At 57.5% G+C, this 15530-nt stretch overlaps 1 protein-coding gene and 2 pseudogenes across 1 annotated transcript in view; 2 read left to right on the top strand and 1 right to left on the bottom strand.

The window, feature by feature from the left end:
• The window catches only part of COL6A1 (collagen, type VI, alpha 1), a 23152-nt gene extending 18289 nt beyond the window's left edge, over positions 1–4863 (bottom strand). The window contains exons 1-5 of the mRNA XM_008592474.1: positions 4657–4863; positions 3701–3830; positions 2251–2451; positions 475–634; positions 62–190 (exon numbers count right to left, since the gene is read on the bottom strand). Coding sequence (XP_008590696.1) covers positions 62–190; positions 475–634; positions 2251–2451; positions 3701–3830; positions 4657–4753 — 717 coding nt within the window. The 5' untranslated portion in view covers positions 4754–4863. The remainder of the gene's footprint in view (positions 1–61; positions 191–474; positions 635–2250; positions 2452–3700; positions 3831–4656) is intronic.
• An 885-nt stretch (positions 4864–5748) lies between these two features.
• LOC103608026 lies at positions 5749–6907 on the top strand (annotated as a pseudogene).
• A 10-nt stretch (positions 6908–6917) lies between these two features.
• Positions 6918–7895, top strand: LOC103608029 (annotated as a pseudogene).
• Positions 7896–15530: the final 7635 nt, after the last annotated feature.

The raw sequence follows: 15530 nt of genomic DNA on the forward strand, positions 1-15530 counted from the left end.
GAGAAGTCACAACGCTCCTTGCTCAGCACCCCACCCCCCCCCGCAGGCCACGGGCGCTCACGATCATGTCCACAATGGTGTCTATGGTCTGGCTGATGGCCTCCTCGGCGTCGCGGCTCTGTCCCCAGTCAGCTGCCGTGAAGTTGCGTCGGTACGTGTGGTCCGTGGCGATGATGCTCAGACGTGGCTCCTGTGGGCGGGGCGGGGCGAGGGTGAGCCAGGTGCGGGGATGCCAGGCTGCTCAGCAGGAAGGGTCAGCCACACGAAGGGCCAGGGTGGCTGCTGAAGTCCCCCCATCCTGGCCTAAACCAGGGTCCTGGCGGGTGGGAGGCCTTGGAACCCACCCTCTGTGTGCACCAGGGCAAGGGGCGCGGAGGCCGTGAAAGACGCTGTCCCGTCCGTGGGGCTGCAGGTGGCAGCTCTGGGTCCCTGAACATCTGGGGGCGTCTGTGGGGGTGGGGCGGTGGCTCCTACCAGGTGGTCTGGCGTGATGGCCACTGAGAAGACTTTGACGCCCAGGTGCTTGGCCTCGTTCACTGCGTCCTCCAGGCCTCCGCAGGGCTCCTTGTAGCCCTCCAGGGGGTGCCCGTCGGTCACCACGACCAGGTACTTGTTCTCCTTCAGGTGGGAGCCCCTGGAAGGGGAGACCACGTGAGGCCCAACTCCTGCCCACCCCGGGGAGCTCCGCAGCTCAGAATCCCTCCCTTGGGGCCGCAGCGCTGAGACTCCCAGAGATGGAAGGTGATGGGCAGGGCTCGAAACCCCGAGGGAGGCCCAGGGGCTCCTCTGGGACAAGCGTCTCTCTTTGTTGATGTGGCTGCAAAATGGGGATTATAAAAAAGAATATCAAAATAGAAAGTAAAGTCTTGTGGGATCAAAAACTACTTTAGAGAATGCACCCACTGCTGGGGAGAGGCACGATCAGCTCCTGAGGTGACCTGACCCCAAAGCCCCTGAGAAGTGCACCAAGCGGAATGAACCAGGGAGCTGCGGCCGGGCTGAGCTGCGGCCGGGCTGAGCTGCCCACAGTTCCTCCCCGAGGTGCTGAAACTGATGGCTGCTCGGGCACCGCTGATTCATGTGGGAAATGGATGTGATAAGCAAGTCACAGGGTGGCCACAGAGTGCCCCAAACGCAGACCACCCCGTGATGCCAAAGGCCTCTCCAGGAGAAGGGTCAGAAGGGAGGGAAGGATGGACACGCTGGCATTTCCCACGTGTCGCCTGGAAACACTTCAGGGTGAGTGATGTGCATGTATGCAAGAAGGATTGTATCTGTCTACAGCTCCAGGTGGGGGCCATGCTCTGGAGTTCATAGGCCACGTGTCCCCACACCCAGCAGCCTGGGTCTCATAACACGGCTGCCCATGGCCCCTCTGCAGATGGGACGGTGGGGCCTGGCTGGACATGAAGGAGCTTCTGGAAGACCAACAGCAGCTGGGAAAGACGGTTCTGGAGACGGGACGTCTCCTGCCCTCCCCCCCCAGCACCGGCCTTATTGGGCAGCCTGGGCCAAGGCCGCCCTGGGGCGTGGGGGGCACTGGGGGTGGAAAGAGCAGCCTCATGCCACCTCGCCTGGCCCTTAGTGCACCCCGCTGCTGTCATGCCACTCAGAGTGGCACAGGCATGGGGGGCCATGCTGTCCTCGACACCTAGCTCTTGTGAGGAGAAACCCCTCAGTCCAGACAAACCACTTAAAAAGTAAAATGAAATAAAGCCATCTGTTTACATAGGATTTTCATAGGATTTTGGTTTGAATGATACCAGCACCAGCTTGCTATTAATGTTGTGCAGGGAAAGCCAACTTCTCTGTCTCCGTCTCTCTCCCTATCTCTCTGTCTCTGTCTCTATAACTGCAGACATCCGTTCTGTTTGGCTAAAGTGGGGGCAGTGACTGGGGGCATTTGGATTCCTCTTGCCCCCTGTGCCATTATTGCTCGAGGAGACAGTGGCTCAGCCCATGAGGGTGGTGGGGAGGTGGTGAGTGACCCTCTGGGAGCCTTGGGGCAGGCTGGGCAGTGGTCATGAGCATGGACCCAGCCTCCACTAGGACAGGTCTTTGGGGATCTCAGACTTGGTTCACCAAAGAGCAGCCCAGGGCCTGGCCGGAGTTTACTCCCCCATGAAGTTGGTCAGGGAGGCCACGCAGCCCCCAGAACACACAGGGAGGCCTGTGGCAGGAGTTGCGTAGGGACCAAGGCCAGCCCCAGCCCAGAGCAGGTGTGGATGGGAGGGCGGAGGGGCCACTCACCCCACGAGCAGCTCCTCCAGCCCCTTCTTGATGGCGCAGTCGGTGTAGGTGCCCTTGCCAAAGTACTTGACCGCGTCCACGCTGGCCTTGAGTGCGTCCTGGCCGCTCGGCATGCGAGTGAGCCCGCGGATGATTTCCACCTCGTCGCTGTAGTGCAGCGCGCCTGCATTCCACACCAGGTTGCGGTCGCACCGGTAGTACCTGGAGGAGCGTAGGGGGAGGGGTCAGGAAGGCCAGGCTCAGCCCATGAGTGACCAGGTGCCCCTGACCCCGGGGCCTCAGGCAGGAGCTGTGTGCACCTTGATCCTGGGAGTGGTGGGGGACAGACTCCTTGGTCCATAGTGGGGGGGGGGTGATGGTGGGGGCAGGAGGAAGGCCAGCTCTAAACGGGACAGTGGGGGTCCCAGTGTGGCTCTGAGTGGCCTCTTCTGTGGTGGTGTACCTGGGCCTGGGGGCTCCCAGGGGTTTGCTCTGCAGGGGTCTGGGGCAGCCCTGCCCCGCCTGCCTGTTCAGCAGAGGACCTAGTCCCTGCAATAATGCTAATGGCAGTAACAGCAGGAGGGCCCTACCCCATTTCACAGGTGGGGAAACTGAGGCACAGGGAGCCTGAGTACAGGGGCTGAAGACACTTGAGGGGAAGCCGGGCCACTCAGCTACCGCAGCTCCCTTCCCACCTCTGCTCTGGTGTGGCAGGTGCCCTCTCTCTCTGTGGCCATTTCTGATGGGCAGGAGGCTTGGGGCCCTGGTCACCCGGTCAGTAGGGTTGGGGTGGGACTAGGGGTGGGGGCCTTCACTGGTGGAGCTGATGTGCCCCCACCAGCAACCTGTGGGCCGGACCCTTCCACAAGTTGGGGGGTGGGGCCTTGGTCCCTATGCCCCTCCCCCAAGCCAGCCACCCAGGGCTTGCCTCCGGCTGTGGATCCCACAGATGGAGGAAGGAGACAGAGAGTGAGGGGTGAGTGAAGGCTGTCACCCCCAAACCCAGAACAGGCCTGCTGGGCCCAGCGGCTGCAGAGGTGGGCGGAGGGGGCAGAGGCTCTGACAATCCGTGTGGGCTGGCCGGGTCCATTTGGTTCTCAAGGGCCCTGCTCCAGGCACCAGGCACCAGGCACCAGGCCAATCTGCAGGGCTGGGCCAACTCCCTAAACCAGCTCAGTTTGCACAGGGGAGCCACGACTCCTCATCTGCATTTGGGGGTGGGAGCCCCACATCTCAGCACTGTCACCCCTGCCCTCCTGGCTGACCAGGTGCCGCCCACAAGCCTGCTGCATCCAGACTCAGCCCTGCTCTGGCCACAGGGAGGGGCTCTGGGCAGCCAGGGCCAATGGCCCTTCTTCAAATGGGGAAGTTCAGGGAAGCTCCACCTGCCGGTGCCCTGGGCCCATCGCTCCACCTCTAAGGGGCTCATGGACACCCAGGAGGAGAGAAGACCAGGCTGCGTCCATCCCACCTGTCTCTCAGGTTGTCGATGAAGCGCTTGGTGAAGGCCTTGACCTTGTCCACCAGGGCCCCGTAGGGCTTCAGCCTCAGGGCCACGCTCTCAGAGGTGTCCAGCACAAAGAACAGGTCCACGGGGCAGTCTGGGCCAGAGATGGGAGGAAGGAGGCCTGAGAGCTCACACTTGAGCCTTTGTGGGCACCGAGGCCACTTTCACCCACATGAGCCTCTCCTGGCGGCCCCTACCCTCCCCCACCAGCCCAGCCACCCCAAGTGCCCCCCGAGGCACTGGTCAAGAAAATCAACAGCAGCAGACGCGCCGACATCCGCAAAGGAATGGGGCGGAAATGAGACACCCCAGATGCGTTCCTGAGCATCTCGCCTCGCTGGGAGTGGGGGCGACCCCTCGCACCAACCCTCCCGGGGGCAGGGTTCCCGCTACCAGACGGGACAGATAAGACTGTTTTCTCGTTGAGTTTTCAAGTCGGGTTTGAAACTGCCAGGTGCCCGACCTTCGTGGAAGGGAGTGAGGGCACAAGTGACCCCGCTTCTTCATCGGGGCCAGGCAAGGGGCCCAGTGGGATTAACTGAGAGAAAGAACAGCGTTTGGCCCGGCCTGACAGCGTTCACGGAGAACTGAAAGCTGAGACCCGCCTGATGGTCACCGGCTCCTCCTCGCTGGTGGGACCCTCCCAAATGGCCCAGCCCAACGTCCCCTCTGAATGGGGAAACTCAGGGTAACATGAGCCCTGAGGCCTTGCTGGGGGAGAGCCAGACGCTTGGCCACCCTGGAGCAGGGAACTGAGCTGGGGAGTTTTAAGCACCACCCCTCCCTGGCAGGGCCCCCCCATCTGCAGCTCTCACACCAACGCCCCACTCCTGGGGCGCCACGGCTGCCCCGTCTAGTCCCGGCCATCTCTCCCAGCAGCGAAAGGCAGCGAGTGGAGCCAGGCCGGCCAGTCCACTCACCTTGGAAGGCAATAGCCTTCGAGTCCACCACGTCATCCTGTGCGGCCACCCAGCAGACCTGCAGCAGCGGGACCAGCAGAGCGCGGGCCAGCCTCATGTCGCCGGCCTCGTCTGCGTGCTACCAGCAAACGAGGGCCGGGGTCAGGGTGGGCCGCCGACAACAGAGAGAGAGAGAGCGGGAGAGAGAGAGAGGTTCTGCTCTGCCGGCCTGAGGTACAGCCCAGGGAGTGAGGGAGGGACGGGGGCGGGCGAGGAGGAGGAGCTGGCGCTAGGGCCAGGCCGCTGAGCAGAGCGTGAGTCACGGCGTGGCCTGTTTGGGGTCTTTTCTCTCCAGAGCATCTGAAAGGAAAGTCACCCTTCTCCGGAGCAGCTCTGAGCCGAGGGTGCAACTTCACTGAAGAAGAATCCTGTTTTTAGGCCAGCGTGTGGGCCTTTGTTTGCTTACAGGGGACTGTAGTTCTCATGTTAAGAGCAAAGTTGCAGCTGAGTTTAAATAAAATGTCTGAAAACGTGTAATCCAAAGTGAATTTCCTTAAAACATTTTTCGCTGGTTTCCAATCCAAACATCTTCACGTGGAACTGACCAGCTGTGTTCATCCCATCCCTGCTCTCCTTTCTGCAAATGACCTTGCTGTCTGCCAAAAAGTTTCAAATCTACTGCTTTGTTGGATTTCCAGGTTATTGTTCTTGTGAACATTTCTTCACAGTTTAGTCAAATCCGTATTTGCAAAAGATATTTTGATTTTTACTATGGGAAAACAAAGTCATCAACAACTACATATATGTATATTGTTGTTATGCGTGTTGCATGTGTGTGTGTGTGTGTGTGTGTGTGTGGAGAGAGAGAAACAGTCCCTGATATCCCTCTGCCAGGTGGCTCCAGATACAGCCAGGCCCATCGCCTCAGAGAAAGTTCCCGAAAAGCTTTCCCAAAGCCAGAGCTGTTGCTACTTGCCTAACATCAGCCTAAATGTTTTACAACTTAAAAACATACAAAAACAAGACATACAAAAAAAAATATATATATATATAGCTCTTTCTGTCTGTGGACGCTGCCGAGGAAGCAGTGTTAAAGTCCCTTCCACCGCCGTCATGTCTACGTCAGAGTCTCCTCAAGAGCCCGCACAGCCGTGGGGGCCCTTCATGGGAGGGCTGAGCCTGGAAACAACTGACGAGTGTCTCAGGAGCCATTCTGAGCAATGGGGGACGTTCGCGGACTGTGTGCTACGGAGAGATCCAAACGCCAAGCGCTCCGGGGGCTTCGGGTTTGTCATCTGTGCCACTGTCGACACGGGGGATGTGGCCGTGAATGCAGCCGTGAATGCAAGGCCCACAAGGTGGGTGGAAGAGTTGTGGAACCAAAGAGGGCCGTCTCAAGAGAGGATTCTCAGAGACCGGGTGCCCACTTAACTGTGAGAAAGATCCTTGTTGGTGGCATTAGAGAGGACACTGAAGAACGTCACTTGAGAGATGACTTTGAACAGTGTGGGAAAATTGAAGTGATTGAAATCATGACGGACTGAGGCAGTGGCAAGGAGAGAGGCTTTGCTTTTGTGACCTTTGACGACCATGACTCCATGGATAAGACTGTTATTCAGAAATACCACACTGTGAATGGCCTCAGCTGTGGAGAAAGGAGAGTCCAGTCCAGCAGGAGACGGCTGGTGCTTCATCCAGCCGAGAGGTCGAGGTGGTTCTAGAAACCTTAGTGGTGGCTGTGGAGGTGGTTTTGGTGGGAATGACAACTTTGGTGGTGGAGGAAACTTCCGTGTTCATGGTGGCTTTGGTGGCTGCCATGGTGGTGGTGGAGTTGGTGGTGGTGGGAGTGGCTATAATGGATTTGGTAGTGATGGGAGCAATTTTGGAAGTGGTGGAAACTACAGTGACTTTGGCAATTACAACAATCAGTTTCAAATGTTGGGCCCAGGAAAGGAGGAAACTTTGGAGGCAGAAGCTCTGGCCTCTGTCATGGTGGAGGCCAATACTTTGCCAAACCACGAAACCAAGGTGGCTATGGCAGTTCCTGCAGCAGCAGTAGCTATGGCAGTGGCAGGAGTTCTTAATTAACTTCCAGGAAGCAAAGCTTAGCAGGATAGGAGAGCCAGAGTGACAGGGAAGCTACAGGTCACACTAGATGTGTGAACTCAGCTGGGCACAGGGTGGCAGGGACCAGCTGCTGCAAAGAAGACATGCTTTACACAATACTAGTGTGTATGGGCAAAAAACCCCAAGGATTGTATTTGTGACTAACTGTATAACAGGTTATCGCGGACTGTGTGCTACGGAGAGATCCAAACGCCAAGCGCTCCGGGGGCTTCGGGTTTGTCACCTGTGCCACTGTCGACACGGGGGATGTGGCCGTGAATGCAGCCGTGAATGCAAGGCCCACAAGGTGGATGGAAGAGTTGTGGAACCAAAGAGGGCCGTCTCAAGAGAGGATTCTCAGAGACCGGGTGCCCACTTAACTGTGAGAAAGATCCTTGTTGGTGGCATTAGAGAGGACACTGAAGAACGTCACTTGAGAGATGACTTTGAACAGTGTGGGAAAATTGAAGTGATTGAAATCATGACGGACTGAGGCAGTGGCAAGGAGAGAGGCTTTGCTTCTGTGACCTTTGACGACCATGACTCCATGGATAAGACTGTTATTCAGAAATACCACACTGTGAATGGCCTCAGCTGTGGAGAAAGGAGAGTCCAGTCCAGCAGGAGACGGCTGGTGCTTCATCCAGCCGAGAGGTCGAGGTGGTTCTAGAAACCTTAGTGGTGGCTGTGGAGGTGGTTTTGGTGGGAATGACAACTTTGGTGGTGGAGGAAACTTCCGTGTTCATGGTGGCTTTGGTGGCTGCCGTGGTGGTGGTGGAGTTGGTGGTGGTGGGAGTGGCTATAATGGATTTGGTAGTGATGGGAGCAATTTTGGAAGTGGTGGAAACTATAGTGACTTTGGCAATTACAACAATCAGTTTCAAATGTTGGGCCCAGGAAAGGAGGAAACTCTGGAGGCAGAAGCTCTGGCCTCTGTCATGGTGGAGTCCAATACTTTGCCAAACCACGAAACCAAGGTGGCTATGGCAGTTCCTGCAGCAGCAGTAGCTATGGCAGTGGCAGGAGTTCTTAATTAACTTCCAGGAAGCAAAGCTTAGCAGGATAGGAGAGCCAGAGTGACAGGGAAGCTACAGGTCACACTAGATGTGTGAACTCAGCTGGGCACAGGGTGGCAGGGACCAGCTGCTGCAAAGAAGACATGCTTTACACAATACTAGTGTGTATGGGCAAAACCCCCAAGGATTGTATTTGTGACTAACTGTATAACAGGTTACTTTAGTTTCTGTTCTGTGGGAAGTGTAAAGCATTCCAAGATAGGGTTTTTTTTTTTTTGACCGGTAAGGGGATCGCAACCCTCAGCACGGTGTTGTCTGTACCACGCTCAGCCAGTGAGTGCACCAGCCATCCCTATATAGGATCTGAACCCGCGGCCTTGGTGCTACCAGCGCCGCACTCTCTCGAGTCAGCCACAGGGCTGGCCCCCAACATAGGGTTTTAATGTAGATTTTTCTTTTGTACCCATGGTGTTGATTACTAAATGTAATAGTCTGATCATGACGCTGAATAAAAATGTGTTTAAAAAGAAAATATATATTAAAGAAACTTCTGAGAAAACCTTCCAAGATCATACTTAATGCCAGTACTCTACAATGATTGTTCTAGGATTGCTGCTAATATTTTCCCCGTACCCACTTTATAGAATTGTAAGCTTATTGTACAGGTAATTTCACCTGCCACTGATTTCATCCAAACTCTGGCTTTGGGGCTTGGGGCTTGGGGCTATGGCGTCCAGCTTCTGGGCGTCTGATTCAAACACGAGAGCCTCCAGGCAAGGCTTAATTACTGCTCACTTGGCTTTTCCAAGTCTGAGCTGTTTTATCTGCAAACATGGCAACTCTAACAGTCTTGAAGATTTGGGAAAAGAAATAGGAATACATCGTGTGAACACCGGGAACAATGTGATTTCCTGTAGCCGAGGGCCCTGCCTGTGGGATTCCTGCCTCACGGGGCCTGCGAGACAGCAAGCGTGTGCCGAGAGCAGTCGAGGAGCTTGGAAGTGATTTGTTGTGCAGCCGGAGGTAACTCACACCTCTATGACATGGAAAGAAACTAGACCCCTCTGTCACACAGGGACAGATTCATGAGGGAGCCTAGTGGCCTAATATCTTTTCTTGCCCTACAGGGGTCGTGTTTATGCCTCAGTTTACAGAGCAGCATCAACTTTGTTAGCAAGTCTGTGACATGGAGTGTCCACTCCACAGTGGCGTGTGGGTGGTGACAGTGAGGATAGTGTGGCACACCAGCGTCAACACTTTTTATTTTTTTTGGCAGCTGTCTGGTACGGGGATCCGAACCCGTGACCCTGGTGTTATAAGGCTGCACTCTAACCAGCTGAGCTGACCAGCCAGCCCCAGCATTGACACCTTTCCATCTGGCAGCATCTTGAGCTCAAACACGTCCATGACTCCTGCCTCCTCCCACACTTCACCCCTGGCCTGAGCTTCTCCAAGGCAGGGCTGGCACCGTGACCACGTGAGGCTGCAGGATTGAAGGAGGCGCTTGTGCTCGGGCAGGCACCAGGCCTGAGCTGGGCCCAGAGGTGCCTCTGCCTCACAAGAGCTCAGTAATGACATCTTAAAATAAATTTTATTTTTCCTCTTAAGAAAAAGCTACGTGCTCATCACAATGAATTCACAAAAATAGTGAAGCATCACCTAGTTCCACCACGCAGAGGTGATCAGAGCTGCTACTTTTGTGTATTTCTGCTGTAAATGTTTTTCAGAGACAAGATCACCTGGTGTACATACACATCTGTTCACACACTTTCATCAGGGGTCTTTTCTGATTATAAACATGATGCATCATACTGGAAAGAATATAAAAAATACAGAAAGTGTAAAAAAGAAAATAGAAACCATCCTGAATCCCACCACCGGACATGCTCAGTGCCCTCATTTGGAGGAGGAAGAAGGAGGTGGGTTTGGGAGGGTCCAGGAGGCTTGGGGGACGGGGTTTTCCTCGGGAGCTGATGGGGGATGGGCCCCCATTTCAGGGGATCTACGCGCCCTGGAGGCCCCCTTCCGAGGGGCCTGGGGCACGGATGGCCCCTTTGACACCGGGACGCTGGGCAGCAGCTTGCAGAGCAGACCCTTTGTGTCTCTTTCCCTCTTCCCAGGTTCCCAGGTGCCTTGAAGAGCGGGTGTAGGAAAAGGGGAAATTATCCACCAGGACTCTGTTGTTAAGGTTTTTAAAAAACCATAAAAGTGGGTGGAAGCTGGAAGGAAAGAATATCCGGATGGAAACTGCCTTTGTCTGCACTGAAGGCAGCAAATAGAGACTTTGGTGTCACGCTAATGGGGGTGGGGGTGGGGGCGGGGGCAGTCAGCAGGGACCAGGGCGGGGAAGGGACTGACTCCTCCATGGAGCAAGGGCGCCCCCTCCGCCCGCGCAGACCTCCCAAGCCCAGCCCTGAGGACAGGGAGGACAGGGTGCTCTTCTTCCTTAAAGAATATTCTCTCTCTTCCCCACTCCCCACCCTCTTTTAGCTCTTAAAACAGTGGTGGCCTCCACGTCGCCCCTCCCGTCTGGCCAGCACCCCAGGGTGAGGGTCCCATGCATGGGGTCCACCTCAGGGACGACGGTCAGGTGGGACCGAGGGCTTCTATGAACGGGGCAGTGGGGGACGTCGACAGGGGGGAGCAGGCGAGGACCCCAGCACGGAGAGGGGCCCCCAACTGGACCCCCGCTGTGGGCTCCAGCCAGGGTGCTCTGGTGGGCGAGGTCCCCATGGTGACTGGTGTGGGTAGAGTCCAGAACGTGGAGCCAGAGTTCCTAGTGTCCACGTGGTTGGTGAACCCTTCCAACGGCACGACCCTGGAGAGCCAAGCCCACTGTAGTGGGGGACTGGGTCTGTGGTCCGAACAGAGTTTCTGGTTGTAACTGGGCATTTACAGACATCTCTCAGTGCACAAAGGGCTCAGCCCGATGCTCACTCAGACATGGGTGTGTGGGCAGAGCTCACCTCCACGTGTCCTGCTGAGGAAACTGAGGTGGGTTAAGGTGCCCAAAGGCACACGGCTGAGGAGCGACCCATGGAGAGAGCCCCAGGCTGCTGACCATGGCTAGCCCTGCTACTCTGAGCAGTCGCCTTGGTCACCTCCCTGCCCTCCCCAGGGCATCTTGGACATGGACCAGCCCCCCTCGATGGACCCTGAAAACTAGGGCTCCACCTGATAGAACTTGGGAGACCAGGGACGCTGCAGAGGCCCTGTGCAGCTGGGGCAGTGGACAGAGCTGTAAGGGCGGCTCCCGGCCCTGGTGTCCTGACAGGATGGGGAAGGAGCCTGCCGGCGGGAGCCTGCCTGGGACCTGCACACTGAATCTCCAACACATGAGGGGCCCAGACGGTCACGAGCCCTCCCATGCCCTCTGGTGCCTCCTGGGGCCTCTTCCCGCCTGATGCTGGACCAGCCCGGAATCCACTCTGGGCAGTGAGTCCGATCTCCACCCACCAGGAGGGCTTGGGGAAAGTTGTCAAGGGATTTTTCCATCCCAGAAGTGACTCCTTCCATGAAAAAGGCCACGTGTTCAAGGAGGGTGCAGGGACAGCTGAGTCACAGGCAGGGGGCCAGCACCGAGCTCAGAGGATGGGGTGATGGGGTGTCTGAGGAGCCCACCCTCCCCAGTGACTGTGGGTGTTTCCACACTGTCCTGACTCCTTCCCAGGGGTGTGGTATGGGACAGCTGCCCTCATTATAAACGCCAAAGACCCAAACCCTCTCAGCATCTGTTGAACAAAGACATTTTTTATTTCCTTTTAACTGTTTCAACCATCGAGTGAATTTTCCTCCCAACTTAGAACATGATTCATGGAGGAAAATCATGTTTTCCACAGGACACACATGCTGTTTCCATGGCGATGACAACAGACAGGCATGCACCCACCCTCACAGTCCCAGCCCCGGATGACTCCCGCTCCCGGCCAGTGCCACCAAGAGGGGTCCAGTGGTCTGGCTTGGGCCAGGCTTGGCCACATGTTAGCTGGGCACCTCAGACAGGGTGGCTTCTGTTTGCCAATGGCAAAGTGAGTCACTGGACAGGAAGTGTTCCATGATCAGACCTACTGCTGGGGTCGGGTGGGGTGGCCCCATTGGGGAGGTGCAGCCCATCCTGGCACCAAGTGCTGGACAGCGCTGGGCATGGGTGTGTGCGGGCGGTTTTCACGCCGGACCATCTGAGCCACGTTCTTCCTACAGGAAGTCCCTCAGGTGACCACTTGGTCTTAACTGACCACAGGCCTGCACCAGCCAGCAATGAGAAGGCAGAAAACCAGCAGGAATCAAGGCTGCAGTGGGACAGGGCACTCTCTCAGCAGCACTCGCTCGCTGGCACGGAGGAGGGGATGACCCTCTCTGTCCCTGACCCTGCAAAGCTCGTGGTGCCCATTGTTGGCCAGGGTGTGGGGACTGCCTACAGCCTGTCAGGTGTGCAGAGTGGAGTGGGCTCGGGAGAGTGCTCAGCAGGATCTGTCAATTGACAGTGCAAGTCCATGGCCAGGAACATACCCTATAGACTTATTTGCAAAAATTGCCCCAATACGCATGTTTTTTGCAGCATCATCTGTAACTGAAAAAAATCTAGTAGCACACCAAGGCTCAACAATAGGGGATTGCTCAGTAAATTAGGGACCATGCAACAGTCCTGGGGTCACAGGCTGCAGGGGAAGACCGAACTGACCAGGGTGGCACGTGGTCACCAACCCACAGGAGGATGTGGACAGGGACCCTGGGCTGAGTGAGTTGGGTAGGGCCCTGGTATGTTCTGGGAGAGTCTCTGGGACCTCAGACCCTGGTTTCAGGGAGAGGTGGGCCCAGGCGGGGAGGGGAACCGGTTCTCATGATGGATGCTGCTTGTGGCCCACCTCCTGCTCCTCCTCTGGCCGTCCTCACGTGTGTGCGTTACTGGAGTGCACAGGCTGCGCCGGGGGCTGGGCGTGTCCCCCACCCCATGAGAGAAGCTCAGTGAATCTATCTGGTGAGCTTCCCATGGCCATGCACTTTGGCCTAATTTAGTTTTGTTCTGTTTCCTAAAAGCTGAGAATTTTATTTTCTGGTGAGACTCAGATGTAGAGGCTCTGGCTGTGAGCACCATCGTTTGAAAGAGAAGCTGAGAAAAAAAGAAAGAAAGAAAGAAAGAAAGAAGGAAGGAAGGAAGGAAGGAGAGAGAGAGAGAGAAAGAAGGAAGGAGAGAGAGAGAGAGAAAGAAAGAAAGAAAAAGAAAGAAGGAAGGAAGGAGAGAGAGAGAGAGAAAGGAGGAAGGAAGGAGAGAGAGAGAGAGAGAGAGAGAGAGAGAGAGAGAGAGAGAGAGAGAAAGAAGGAAGGAAGGAAAGAAAAAGAGGCAGCATAGCTCAGCTGGTTGGAGCTCAGCCTTATGACACCAGGTGCGAGGGCTCAGTTCCCCACACCGGCAAGCCACCAAAATAAAAGAAAAAGACAGCATCTAGATGACACCGTGATCCCACTGGGACCCCCGGAGGCGCGCGTGGGGAGGGGGCCCAGGCTGCCTAATTACAGGTGGAAAATGGAGGCCTCCCAGCTCCCTACCGCTCACAGTCATGCAGAGCACTTTTCTTTTTCCCCTTCGGAAGGAAGGTCTTGATTTAGGGGGAGCCCACCAGAAAGGCTTGGAGACTTCCCTGGAAAAGCGGCTCCCTCCCGCCCACACAGAGCTGCGGGACTCTGCCAGCGTCCCCTTCCCGTGCCTGTGAGATTTCGGCTCTGGACGCCCCGCCCCGCCCCCCACGCAGCCCTGGGAGCACACCCTGGACACGTCCGACGACACGGGCGAGAAGCCCCCCCACGCGGAGCAGGGCTCCAAAGCGGAATGGCAGAAGTCACCATGATGTCGGCATTGCACAACTGACGCTAACAGGGACATTTTTAAACCAGAAGCCGAGTGTTTGTGAACATGCAGAAGCTGTGGACAAGGGGCGGCTCAGAGACTTCAGGGGGAGTGGGTGGAGGTGCCTGCCAGAAGGGGTGCCTGGGCTGTGTGGCCTCCGCAGAGTGGCCCTTTCTCACTGCCCTGGGCCCACTGGGTCCCCTGGTCTGGAGGTCCCTCCTCTCTGTCCTCCCTGCAGAGGTCGGGGGAGCTCTGGGGGCGGGGAGGGCAGCAGGGTGGATCGTAGGGGGGCCGCAGTCTCTCCATCCTGGCCGATGGTGGACACCTGGGCGGGAAGCCTGCTGCGTGGTTGGGCGGAGCTGGCTACCTTCAGCTTCTGACTCGTGAAGACGGTCTTCATTAACTTTTCATATCACTAAAGTTCCCAGAGTCCTCGGCAGCTATGACTCTTTAGGGAGGGTGTCCCCCCATCTTTCTTTGCCCTGAGTGGGCAGGGGGCACGTGGGCCCCATAGAGGGCAGCTGCCCAGCACCCAGGCTGTTTCTTGTGGGCCCCAGGACAGGCGCTGTGCCTAACTCAGAGGAGCGAGGACCTGAGACGACAGGGACCATGGGCTGCGAGACCCTTCAGAGAAGACTGTGCTAGCAGGCCTGTGAGCTAGGGTGGGGCCGCATGGGCAGCAGATGCCCTGGCACCCACAGGAGGCCACGGGCCCCCCACAGGCCCACAGCAGGCCTCCCACCCCAGGGACACCCTTCAAGGGCACAAGTGGCTGGACAGCGGGACACTTCAGCTTCCCCATGTCTGTCAGGGCCAGCGGGCAGGGGACCCAGCCTCACACAGTGACTAAACCGGACTGTGGGTGTGGATGGGTTAATCTTTTCCCCGTTACCTCATGCTGGCCTCTGGTCCAAGGAGAAAGCAGAACATCTGGCAGTAATATGTCCTTAATAGCTGTCTGAGCTGCGGGGGAAGTCTGGCTCCCATCCTCAGGGCCAAGCACAGATTTAGGTGGGATTGGGGAGCCAGCAGGAGGCTTGGCCGGACCCCAGGGGAGAGGGCTTTCCTGGAAATGACAGCTGCAGGGGCTGTCTGCCACCATCTGGATCCCCACAGCCCACCGTGATGGGTCCCCAGGGCAGCCAGGGCAGCCGAGCATTCCTGCACACAGGAGTCACTTCCTGCCCTGCTGACTCTGGGGTGGGGAGGGTCCCAAAGATGTCTGGGGGCGCTGCAGAAGAATAGGTGGCTGCAGGGTGGCCCTGAGCCCCAGAGAGAAGTGGGAGTGTTCCTTGCCCCTCTGCAGGGAGTCAAGCATGCTGACCTCGTCCCAAGTCACCGTGGCCCCACCCCGCAGACATCCAGAGGATTTCCACACGAGACCGCGGCATCTGCAGTGGGCCACTCAGATCCTCGGCCTGTTTGCCTGACCTCCCACTGCTCAGAGAAGCTGCTGGCATCGGCTGATGCACCCAGGCTGCAGGGCAGAGCTGGGCTAGGTCCCGGCTCTGTCACCCACTGGCAGTGTGAGCTCGGGCCAGGGACCCAAGCTCCCAGAAGCCTCGTTTTCTCAAATTATCAAGAGAAATCCCACTCGGTCGGCGGGAGCCAGTGGTGGGAGCAGTAACACCAGTGTCGGGGCAGGGCGACCCTGGCCCCTGTGAGGAGAGGTCCACGCAGGGCGTAGGGCTCGGTGCACACGGCACAGGTTCTGGGCTCCATGTCCCGGGCCCGCTTGGGGCCGGAGCTGCGGCTGGTCTGCAGGGAGGGGTCCCAGGAGGTCAGGGCCGGGCGCCCTTCCCCGTGCAGGGCCGGCGGCCCCCAACCCTGGGTCCGAGCGGACGGTAGCGGCGGGGGCGGGGCAGCCTGGCTGCGGGACCCCAGGCCCCGGGACGCAGCCCCCACGACCACGCAGCCCTGTCCCCGCC

Source organism: Galeopterus variegatus, unplaced genomic scaffold (genome assembly GCF_000696425.1).
Source record: "Galeopterus variegatus unplaced genomic scaffold, G_variegatus-3.0.2 Scaffold7954, whole genome shotgun sequence".
NCBI classification, from domain to species: domain Eukaryota; kingdom Metazoa; phylum Chordata; class Mammalia; order Dermoptera; family Cynocephalidae; genus Galeopterus; species Galeopterus variegatus.